Source organism: Fundulus heteroclitus, chromosome 18 (assembly GCF_011125445.2).
Source record: "Fundulus heteroclitus isolate FHET01 chromosome 18, MU-UCD_Fhet_4.1, whole genome shotgun sequence".
Classification (NCBI taxonomy): domain Eukaryota; kingdom Metazoa; phylum Chordata; class Actinopteri; order Cyprinodontiformes; family Fundulidae; genus Fundulus; species Fundulus heteroclitus.
The window spans coordinates 22745902-22758039 of NC_046378.1; the positions used below are offsets into that span (position 1 = coordinate 22745902).

Sequence of the window (12138 nt, forward strand, 5' to 3'; positions counted from 1 at the left end):
AAATAATAAAATGCAGTCAAATTCAGTAAAACAGGTGGTAAAAACACAAAACTCAGCTCACTATGAGTTGCCATCTGTTGGAGGTTGGCAACTTTTATTAATAGGTCACATAAGTCGGGGTTTTTTCCAGCTGTTGGTGAATTTGAGTTTATATAATCGGGCTATAGTGAATTGATTTGGTTACTTAATTTAATGAAACTGGATGTGAACTGCAGCTGTCTGCCTCGAAAAATGGCCATGAGCTGACATCTCTGAATAAATGATTTTTTGTTAAAAAAGAAAAGAAAATAAGTAAAAAAAAGCTACAATTCTGTCACATGCAAATAATTAGCCAATTGTATTTGTGAAGCCTCAGAAAAAAATACATTTTTAACTTTACTGTTTTTATTGGCACAGATTTATTAAGAAACAAATTAGAAACATAAAAGTCCACAACTATAGTCCGAAAGTATTTGTTCAATTATCTAAGTGAATACACATTTTAAAGTTCAATTCATTAATTTTCGTGTGCTTTTCTATCTATCTATCTATCTATCTATCTATCTATCTATCTATCTATCTATCTATCTATCTATCTATCTATCTATCTATCTATCTATCTATCTATCTATCTATCTATCTATCTATCTATCTATCTATCTCTACACATAGTTTTGTGCTGAACATGTTTCTTAGGCTAGTTACAGCGCGTCGTGCATTAATAAGGTGGATAATCTCGTTCATGACGAACAAAGGAAATAAAAAAGTTTCATAATTCACCTTCCAGTCCCGCCACATAACAACCCGGAAGAGGACGGCTGCACCTCCTACGTGACGCTCGTTCTTGCTGCTGATTGGCCCAGCCTCTCGTCCGTCCCAGCACCAGCTGGCCAAATGGCCACGCCTCCTGTAGAAATGCGGCGATAAGCGCGGGTTTTTGCGGAGTCTTTCGCGGGTTCTGAGTGGGTCCAGGTCCAGCTGCACGTCGTGAAACCGCGGAGAGATTCTGCTCGCTTGTGCCGCTGTCCCAGGAGACCGGAAACACCACCTTTCACCATGATGTTCGTGATCAAAAGAGGTGAGTCCTGCTAGCTGAGCAGTGTGAGCCTAGCCTCTAGTAGCTCTGCAGCTTTAGCTGTCAGCAGCTGCATGAGGTAAATAAGCGACAGCTACTCTGCAGCCTCTGACTACATATGATAAGGAGGTTTAACATTAAAATATACATTATTGGAAGCTGTGGAGAGAGTTTATTTAACATGTTTGAGCTAGCTAGCTAGCTCCAGCTAACGCGCTGCTAAAACTAGCTGCAACCTTTAGGGGCTAGAAACGGGTAGAAATGTATCTTATTTATCTCCGGGTTTTACTTCCAACAACCACCTGCTCCACAAGAACACCCTGTAAAGTAGTTCAGCTCCTTTGTCTTTGTTTATGGGTGGATGGATGGGCCTTTGTTCCAGATGGCGCCAAAATGTGATGTTAGCTGCCCCCCCGAGTCAGATTGGACCACATCCTGGCCAGCCTTGGGTTTAAGGAAATAAACATTTAGCCTCTAAAGTTAAAAGGTTTTTGAAACTCGAGTCCAAGGCGTCTGCTATCCTGAATAATCCTTAATGAATCATTTTATCCCTCAGACCAGCGAGTTAAGACTTCAGCCCTAAATGTTCAACTTTTGGAGAAAAAAGGGACTTTTTTCTCCAAAAGTTGGAGAACTTTTGGATACTTGCACTAAAATTTTAAATAAAGCCTGTTGTAGGCTTTATTTAATAAAATGCCTACAACAGGAAATTTGTTTCGATTTTTTTTTTAAGTTTTTGAAACTACCATTTTATTTCTTGTTTGAAAAAAAAGTATAAAACTTTTATTTTTATATATATATATATATATATATTTTCTTCTGAGTATCTTTTTTTTAAACATTCCCAACCTGACAAGGAGATCTAGAATATATTCCTGGTACTTCCAGTGTCCCTTTGTGGAAATTTTAGTGCAAGTATCCCATTAAAAAAAAAAAAAGACCTAAAACCGCAAATTATACATTAGGCTGTAAAAATGTAAAAGGGAAATTTTCTGGCCTTTTTACATTGCCATTTTCTACACTGCGTAAAGGTAAACATTCTTAAAATGAGTGTCCTTGATATATTGAGCAGATAAGATGATCCGCCAATGGAAAAGGATTTTTGCACTTAAAAAGGAACAACTCATGTCCATCTTATTTCAAGTGCAGTTTACCATTTGCTCTCACTCTCTGAGATCCGTCTCTGCCGGGAGGACAGAGTAGTTGGACCTGTTTCTACCATAAAACCTAACTACACTTAACTTAAGTACTGGCTTAATTGTTGCTAGCACTTACTCCAGGCGTGGGATGCCTTACATGAATGCACTTCATGTTTAGACATTGCAGTCAGGCAGTCTTGTAGACAGCTCAGGGGTCCTATCAGGTAGTGATACCGTAATGCTCCGAATATTCATTGAGCGGAGCGGCTTTGTTGCTTTACCAAAGTAGTACTTATACATTTTAATAGATTTTTGAGCGCATTGTACCACATAAGATCAGTCAGTAAGCACAACTGTAATCATATATAAGGCGCAACATCAATTTACAAGAGAATTTATGGTGAGGCAAAGGATTGTAGGTGCGCCTTAGAGTCCGAAAAATACAGTATCTAATAATCTTATTTTAGGGGTGAAAATACTCACTCCATTGACAGATAATCTTGTTTACCTGCTCAATTTGAGGACAAATACCCTCACTTTAAGAAAGTTTTACCTACTTTTAGTTATCTGTTTGCAGTGTTTCCAGTTCTGTTACACTTTGGAGCTGAGTTTTTGTTAAAAAGAAAATTGGCAACGTATCCCGTACCAGAACCCATTTCAGACCAAATGTCTGTCTCCAGCCAATAGCAAACCCTCATGCTCAGCAAGCATAGGGTAACAGTAGAGAGGAACCATTCCTCTATTACAGGAAGTTACCTTAAACAAAACTGGGTTCGGTTTGTGGCCTTTTTTGCTGGTTGGCTAAAAGTCAGGAGGAATGGAGGAAAACGGGAAAGAACATCTGGGTCAGGATTACTCTCCATGCTGACAGGGAAAAGTCACACCTGGTGGTTGGAAATCCTCCCTTTAGGAAGACGATGCAGATACACAAAATGTTTGAGAGTCTAGATTATATTTTCCTTCAGTCATCTGGCGCACAGAAAACGGCGGCGATGGTTTAACTGAAGGTTGCTCTTGATCTTTGTGTTTTTCAGATGGACGCCAGGAGCGCGTCATGTTCGATAAAATCACGTCCCGCATACAGAAGCTGTGCTACGGCCTGAACGCGGACTTCGTGGACCCGACGCAGATCACCATGAAGGTGATCCAGGGCCTGTACAGCGGCGTCACCACCGTGGAGCTGGACACGCTCGCCGCAGAGATCGCGGCCACCCTCACCACCAAGCACCCCGACTACGCCATCCTCGCCGCCAGGATCGCCGTCTCCAACATCCACAAGGAGACCAAGAAGGTGTTCAGCGACGTGATGGAGGACCTGTACAACTACGTCAACCCGCTGAACGGCCGCCACTCCCCCATGGTCTCCAAGGAGACGCTGGACATCGTCCTGGAGAACAAGGACCGCCTCAACTCCGCCATCATCTTCGACCGCGACTTCTCCTACAACTTCTTCGGCTTCAAGACTCTGGAGCGCTCCTACCTGCTGAAGATCAACGGGAAGGTGGCCGAGCGGCCGCAGCACATGCTCATGCGCGTGTCGGTGGGGATCCACGGCCGGGACATCGACGCCGCCATCGAGACGTACAACCTGCTGTCGGAGAAGTGGTTCACGCACGCCTCGCCGACGCTCTTCAACGCCGGCACCAACCGGCCGCAGCTGTCCAGCTGCTTCCTGCTGGCCATGAAGGACGACAGCATCGAGGGCATCTACGACACGCTCAAGCAGTGCGCCCTCATCTCCAAGTCGGCCGGCGGCATCGGCGTGGCGGTGAGCTGCATCCGCTCGACGGGCAGCTACATCGCCGGCACCAACGGCAACTCCAACGGCCTGGTGCCCATGCTGCGGGTCTACAACAACACCGCCCGCTACGTGGACCAGGGCGGCAACAAGAGGCCCGGCGCCTTCGCCATGTACCTGGAGCCGTGGCACTTCGACGTGTTCGACTTCCTGGAGCTGAAGAAGAACACGGGCAAGGAGGAGCAGCGGGCCAGGGACCTCTTCTACGGCCTGTGGATCCCCGACCTGTTCATGCGGCGGGTGGAGAGCAACCAGGACTGGTCCCTGATGTGTCCCAGCGAGTGTCCCGGCCTGGACGAGTGCTGGGGGGAGGAGTTCGAGACGCTCTACGCCAAGTACGAGGCGGAGGGGCGGGTGAAGAAGGTGGTGAAGGCCCAGCAGCTGTGGTACGCCATCATCGAGTCGCAGACGGAGACCGGCACGCCCTACATGCTCTACAAGGACGCCTGCAACCGCAAGAGCAACCAGCAGAACCTGGGCACCATCAAGTGCAGCAACCTCTGCACCGAGGTGGTGGAGTTCACCAGCAAGGACGAGGTGGCCGTCTGCAACCTGGCCTCCATCGCCCTCAACATGTACGTCACGCCCGAGCGCACCTTCGACTTCAAGAAGCTGGCCGCCGTCACCAAGGTGATCGTGAAGAACCTGAACAAGGTCATCGAGATAAACTACTACCCGGTCCCCGAGGCCGAGCGCTCCAACAAGCGCCACCGGCCCATCGGCATCGGCGTCCAGGGTCTGGCCGACGCCTTCATCCTGATGCGCTACCCGTTCGAGAGCGCCGAGGCGCAGCTGCTCAACGTCCAGATCTTCGAGACCATCTACCACGCCGCGCTGGAGGCCAGCTGCGAGCTGGCGGCGGAGCTGGGCCCCTACGAGACGTACGAGGGCTCGCCCGTCAGCCGGGGGGTGCTCCAGTACGACATGTGGGAGAAGACCCCCACCGACCTGTGGGACTGGAAGCTGCTGAAGGAGAAGATCGCCCGGCACGGCGTGAGGAACAGCCTGCTGCTGGCTCCCATGCCCACCGCCTCCACCGCCCAGATCCTGGGCAACAACGAGTCCATCGAGGCCTACACCAGCAACATCTACACGCGCCGGGTCCTCTCCGGCGAGTTCCAGATCGTCAACCCTCACCTCCTCAAGGACCTGACGGAGCGCGGGCTGTGGAGCGAGGACATGAAGAACAAGCTGATCGCCAACAACGGCTCCATCCAGGTGACGCTGTTAGCCGTTAGCCGCTGTTAGCCGTTGTTAGCCGCTGTTAGCTAACGTTTTGGTCTCCCGACAGGACATCGACGAGATTCCAGACGACCTGAAGCAGCTGTACAAGACGGTCTGGGAAATCTCCCAGAAGACCGTGCTGAAGATGGCGGCGGACCGCGGCGCCTACATCGACCAGAGCCAGTCTCTGAACATTCACATCGCCGAGCCAAACTACGGGAAGCTGACCAGCATGCACTTCTACGGCTGGAAGCAGGCAAGTCGCGCCTTTAACACTGTCCAACGTGTTGTTTTTAAGGGGGGGTAGTTTTTAATTGCTAAATGCCAGAATGATGACTTCCTTCAAGGGCGACTGTGCCGTCCTAGGGCTGGGCGATAAATCGATTTAATTGATTAATTCGAATTTACAATTCTTTAAGATTTCATTTTTTGGAAAATCTGGATTTTATTTTGCCAATACACTCGTTGGGTTTCCATGAAGAGAACAGCATGTGATGCTGAATATATGTTTAGGCAAATATATTGTCACAATATTAAGTGGAAACTTTTTTTTTAACCATAATACGAGGTACTTCATTTGCTTATTTACTTTTTTTTTTTTTAACTTAGTTTGAAGTTCACAGGTGCAGTGAAGTAACCTGACAACAGCCAGCTGCATGTATCGCTCCGCCTAGCTCCACTCACATACATCTGGGACACGGCTCATTTAAAGTGATTTCCCCAACCAAATTTTTGGTCTGGCCAATCAGGACGCAGGGCGGGTGTTTCATGGATGTGACGTAGTGGAGAAGCCACCGTGAGATTCCAACAACAATGGCGGCTCGCATCGAGGAAGCAAGCGTTAGCATTGATGCTGCTATTTCTTCCGTTTTGTCCAATCTATCTGATATTGTTTCATTAAAAGAACATCAGAGAACGGCTCTGAAGGCTTTTGTTGGTGGAAACCATGTTTTCGTCCTTCTCCCGACCGGATTTGGCAAGCGGTTAGCCGCTAACGAGCGGTTAGCGGCTAACCGTTAGCGGTTAGCGCGAACCATGTTAGGAGGCCTTTAGTCCTCAACGCGGTCGGCCCGGGATCGACTCCGACCCGCGGCGCTTTGCCGCCTGTCTTCCCCCCTCTTCCTGTCAGCTCACTGTCAATAAAACGCTTGCCACTACAGTGTTTCCCGCAGGAATTTGCTTATGCGAGGCGGACCGACTCGCGGGGGGGGGGGGGGGGGGTTGGATGGATGACTTTTTCTCCGCGGAGCGGCGGGGGGGGGTGGACGACACGTTTTCCGCGGCCGCCTCGCCAAGATAGCGCTGCGGGAAACCCTGCACTAGAGCGGCAAACACATAAAAAAAAAAAAAAGTTTTTTTTTTTTTCCTGCGTCGGTCTCATCAGCGTCACGGGTTAGCTTCGGTGTGAGTGGTTGAAATAGCACGTCGATAAAGATGACAGACAAGTGGCTTATCCAATCATATGCAAGGAGTTTTGATAAGGCCCAGCCTTCAGTAAAGGCAAGTCCTATGGCGGTGTCCCAGATGTATGTGAGTGGAGCTAGGCGGAGCGATACATGCAGCTGGCTGTTGTCAGGTTAGCAGTGAAGCCTGTTCTTAGCTCAATGTGTAATACCACTAGCAGCAAATGTTTTGTTATATTTTCATTGTTTATAATGGCACGGCTGCCATCTTGTTTTACAAGCATGTTTCAAAGCTTGTTTTTAGTTGCACTTTGAATTCAGGTCAACTCCCTGATGAAATGCTTGACATAAAAAAGCAAGGTTTTAAAATAATTTCTTTAATTTCTTTTTATGAAACAAAAAGGAGGAAAAAAATCGATTAATCAGATTTGGTATGATAAAAGTGGAGATTTAATTTTTTAATCCATATCGCCCAGCCCTATGCTGTCCTCACACCACGTGACTAGGGCTGAATAATTTTGTAAAATAATCTAATTGCGTTTTTTTTTTTTTCTTAATATTGTGATTTAATGCGTTTTTTTTTTTTTTTCTTTTCAGTTTAATTTATCATGTGTTTCAAATTATATACAAACAACAAATCAATTTTTTTCCTCGCCATGTGGATTAGTTGCTAAAAGACCCACAGCATCTAAACTCAGAGCAGAAATGATTGCGTTCTGCCTACAATATATTTCAACCAAAATTGCAATTTTGACTTTTCTCCGCATTAACCACAAGCAACAAAAATGTTCTCTAAATAAAGATGTTTGTAAACAAGGACTATTTTAAATATGAACTTTTAATGTTTCTATTGATCAGAATATTATTCAAGAGAACATCTTTTAGTTGATTTGGACATCAATCCTTGTTGAACATAAAGTGCAGCCAACAAGCAAGTCTATGTATTAAACTGATTGACCTGTACTTAATGCTATGTATGATTATATAAACTCTAAAACAAGTAATAAAATTAGATTATCTCACTGCTGCAACTGTCTTCCCTTCCATGTGGAGCAAACCCACTTTAAACATTTTACCAACACCTAATGGACGTGTCTAATTCACTAATTGTTACATAGCCAAAAATGGCAGACCTCTGCGATTTGGAAATTACGTTTTTTTTTTTTTTTAAATCACGATTATATTGAAAATGCGATAAATTGTTCAGCCCTACACGTGACTATATGCTGCTAGACAGCCGGCGAACAAAATGAAAGAAAAAAGTTCCCTGCACACGGTTTTCTTTTCTTGTGTTCTCAGAAGAACTTTTATTTATGAATCTGGATTCCTTTTTTATTTGTAACTGAAATATACAGAGGAGAGGGAAAAAAAATGACTGATCAATCCATGTAGCTTAGCTTTAGCACTTTTTTTTTTTCTACACATTTTCCAAAATACTTTAAAACCATGTTTAAGTGCTTTCAGAGCAAAGCAATACTTACAAAGACGAATGTTTCCCAAAGCAGATGCGAAGAACAAATCTACAATCCAACATGAACAGTTTAATGAGCACATTTTAGGAGAAAAAATACGTCAAAGATATTTTGGAAGTGAGAGCACTCACTACCTCACATAAATCACAAACGGATCTAACGAAGAGATCTTTCACTCGGATCAAACATCAACCCCAAACCGCTATAACCATTTTTACCATGGGTTTCTTCAAACTAATCTTAAACTATGAACTTGTTTTAAATCTTATTTATGTAATTTATTCATGCCATGAATTCCTACTGTCTTTTAACAAAAGGCAGAACGATGACATAGAGACGCCGTGCTGTTTGCAGATGTTCTCCAAAGATCATTCCCTGGAGACACGGCGGCCGATGGGCATAAAATTAAAGTCAAACATGCACGTGGAGGAAAAAAGTAAAAAGTAGCTGTCATCATGAAGAAAGACATTATATGGAAGTCATGAAACATCTTAGGACATCAGCCAAGGCGTTAAAGCTTGGGCAGAGGCCAAAACAGAAGAAATATGCGAGAACCTGTTAGTTTAAGTCTGTTTTTCCTCATTCTTTCTGCTAAATCCAGAATTTTTAGTCTGATTTTAAATAAAGTTATTTATTTAAACACGGCGTCTCTCTTGTGACAGGGTTTGAAGACGGGGATGTACTACCTGAGGACGAAGCCCGCCGCCAACCCCATCCAGTTCACCCTGAACAAGGAGAAGCTGAAGGAGGCGGAGCAGAGCCAGGCCTCGGAGCAGGAGCTGAAGGAGAGGAACAAGGCGGCCATGGTCTGCTCTCTGGAGAACCGAGACGACTGCCTGATGTGCGGATCGTAGAGCGCTCCTCTGGCCGGGAGCCTCTCCTGCTGGGACTCGTGTTAGAAACGCTCCCTCAGCTCTTTACCTGTTCCTTCACCCTGATAAATATGTACAGGAGGGATTTTATCAGCAGCACTGTTCCTGTTTGCCATAAATTTTATGTATTAGATTTTTCAATAAAAATTTGTTATTTTTGCTTGTTAAAAACACTGAATGCTTCCAGTTCCTGTGTGCAGAAGGGAGGAAATATCTATTTCATTAGAGCCTTGATTTGAAGGCCACGTACGGGGAGTTTATTCTGAATCACATCTGAAGGGAAGATGTTCCAGTCAGAGGCGTATTATTCTGCATTCAGATGGATCTCCATATGTGAGAACAGCAGAACTTTACAAAAGGCCAAAGGAAAATGGCTTTTAATACAAAAGTCTGCCTGCTTGGTCTCTGCTCAGTTTACATGAACTACAGCAGGCGTGACCGAACCTTAGTGCCACGGGCTGAACTCGCCACACTGGGGCATTTTAATTAAATTAGGATTATTATTAAAAAAAATTTTTTACTTTAGATCTGTCCAGCAATAAACTAGTGATTTTGTTGAATTAAGCAGGGGAAAATAATCCTTTTGTCCCACAATGACAAAATTCATCCTGTGACAGTAGCCACCAGTTACAATTATTAGCAATGAAACGAGAACAAACTAGTCTAAAATTAGCTCTAAAGAAAACCGGAGACAAAGTTAATGTAGATAAATACGGCATAATGGAAAAGACTCCAGCCTTTGTACATGACAGGGCAGCGGCATCCTGAAGTAGCTGAGACTTGTGGATGTTGCCTTTGCCTCTGGGGACAGTGTGAACGGTTAATGATCGGTCCTCTGGTTGAATGTTCTCAGTTTTATTTATATAGCATCTCAAGACACGTTAGCAGATTTGGTCAAGAGTTTCCTAAGGAAACCCAACAGATTGCATCAAGTCTTGACAAGCAGCATTCACTCCTGAGAGCGTAGAGCCACAGGGAGAGTCGTCTGCATTGTTGATGGCTTTGCAGCAATCCCTCATACCGAGCAAGCATGAAGCGACAGTGGAGAGAAAAACCTCCAGCAGAACCAGGCTAAACGACCTTCTGCCCCAACCTGCCTTTTCTGTTTTGGTCTAAAAGCAGTTTTTAGTCTCTTCCCAGTGACTAACCCTCGCTCTATTTGGTCTGGTTTAATAGGTGTGCCCTAATCTGTTTTTGAGGAAATAGTTGCTGGATGTTTCTGACCCTTTTTACTTGGATGTTCGATTGAAAGCAAGAAAAGAACATTTTAGTCCTCAATACTTTAAGAAGATAATTTCTAATTTAAAACAAGTGAAGGGATCCCTCACAAATTGGACACCCTTTTCCATGTCACTGTGGGAAGTATCAACTCAGTTAAAATTAATATACTACCCAAATTTCTACACCCTTTTCAGGCATTACCTATTTTTATTCCTAATACTTTTTTTTAATGAGCTAGACTCAACTTTTTTGTCTTGTCTGGCAGGGTAAATGCCCAAGGCTTAATAAATTACAACTCCAAATACCTAAACAACAAGGGGGGATTGCCTTCCAAGATAAGGAAAGTGAGAGTGTTCTCCACTCTCACTTTCCTTATCTAACCCTACTGCACATAACCATTCTTTTAAACCATCTGTTCAGGATGGGGTGTTTCTAGAGTGGCACCAGAGGGGACTTACTCACTTTAAGGACCTTTTCATAGAAAAGATTATGGCATCCTTTGAGGAACTCAGCAATAAATATGGTTTACCTAAATCCCATTTTTTTTTTTTTATATTTACAAACCAGAAACTTTATTCAGTCTCACTTGTCAGGCTCCGTCTATCTGCCAGAGCACACACTGTTGGAAACCATCCTATTATTGAACCCAAATCGTAAAGGGTTGGTTTCATGGCTTTATAATAAAATGTTGACTATGAAAGAGACCTCCACACTTAAACTTAAAGCTTAATGGGAAGAAGATTTGAATATGACCATACTGGATGAGACATGGGACTCTATACTTAAACTGGTGAATACAACATCTCTGTGCGCGCGCCACTGTCTCATTCAGTTTAAAATAGTACACAGAGCCCATCTCTCCAAAAGCAAACTATCCCGTTTCTATCCAGAAGTCACCCCATTCTGCGATAAATGCAAAACTGCCGTGGCCACACTGGTCCATATGTACTGGTCCTGTCCCGCTCTTGGTCAGTTCTGGACAGATGTTTTCCGTACGATGTCCGGTTTGGCCGGAGTGGTGTTAACACCTGGCCCTCTCTTGGCTCTGGTTGGCTTCAGTGGTGATGGGTCGCCTTTACCGGCCTTTAAACGACAGGCACTGGCGTTTTGGTGCCGGTGGTTATGTGACTTCATGTGTCTGAAACTGGAAAGAATTAGATACTCTCTTCAACACTCAACAGGTAAATTTTAGGAAACATGGGGGTCCTTTCTTGACTTATTTCAAAACTTACAATAATGCTTAGCTTAAAAAAGTTAATTCATTTTAATAAAATGTGTTTCATCTCTGTCAGAGATAGGAACGTAGTGCATAGACCTACTTGGTAGTGACCTGGGTGGGCTAAATGGGATTACTTTGTAGGGATTAATTTTCTGTTTATTACTTTATGTCTGTCTGTGTTGGATAAATATTTCTTTGTATTTACAAACTGTATGTTCAAAAGGAAAAGAAAACCTAATAAAAAAGACAGCGATTAAAAAAAAACATCACCAAGTGTCCATCTGCTTCTGTTTCATCTGAAAAGAGGACTTTGGCCCACAGAACAACAGCCCGGTTCCTTTTCTCCTCAGTCAAGGAAAGATGTTTGTTTTCTCTGGTTCTGGAGCGGCTCGACGTGAATGTTAAAGGTTGTTCCTTGTGTTCTGGACACGGTGCTCCAGCTGCAGTCCACGGCTTGTGAATCCACCGATATTCCCTTTGCTTCACTTCCTGTGAGGGCGGCAGTTCTCCCTGCATCGAGCAACACCTATACAGTACATTTCTACAATCCTAATACAAGCAGGAGGATATTTAACCAAGAAATGTGGTAAAAAAGGGTCCAAAAATTATGTTTTGTAATAAAAATATAAAGGAAGCTGGAGAAAACATTTTCAGTAAGGATTAAATAAGCATAATCAGATATTCTGCTTTAAAGAAAAACACAAATGTGGCGGCGTGCTAAAGAAAGCTATTTAAA

General features: G+C 44.2%; 1 protein-coding gene across 1 annotated transcript; it reads left to right on the plus strand.

The window, feature by feature from the left end:
• Nucleotides 1-857: 857 nt before the first annotated feature.
• Nucleotides 858-9062, plus strand: LOC105939143 (ribonucleoside-diphosphate reductase large subunit). Its single transcript, XM_012881201.3, has 4 exons — nucleotides 858-1057; nucleotides 3228-5209; nucleotides 5283-5471; nucleotides 8753-9062. Exons 1-4 carry the CDS (start codon nucleotides 1036-1038, stop codon nucleotides 8942-8944), a joined length of 2385 nt encoding a protein of 794 aa, XP_012736655.2. The 5' UTR covers nucleotides 858-1035; the 3' UTR covers nucleotides 8945-9062.
• Nucleotides 9063-12138: the final 3076 nt, after the last annotated feature.

What these genes read in the sequence shown, in the direction of transcription:
- LOC105939143 (XM_012881201.3), top strand. Translation starts at nt 1,036, where the DNA reads ATGATGTTCGTGATCAAAAGAG. An exon ending in CCAACAACGGCTCCATCCAG is followed by an intron (nt 5,210 to 5,282) that starts GTGACGCTGTTA and finishes GTCTCCCGACAG; the next exon opens with GACATCGACGAGATTCCAGA. An exon ending in ACTTCTACGGCTGGAAGCAG is followed by an intron (nt 5,472 to 8,752) that starts GCAAGTCGCGCC and finishes CTCTTGTGACAG; the next exon opens with GGTTTGAAGACGGGGATGTA.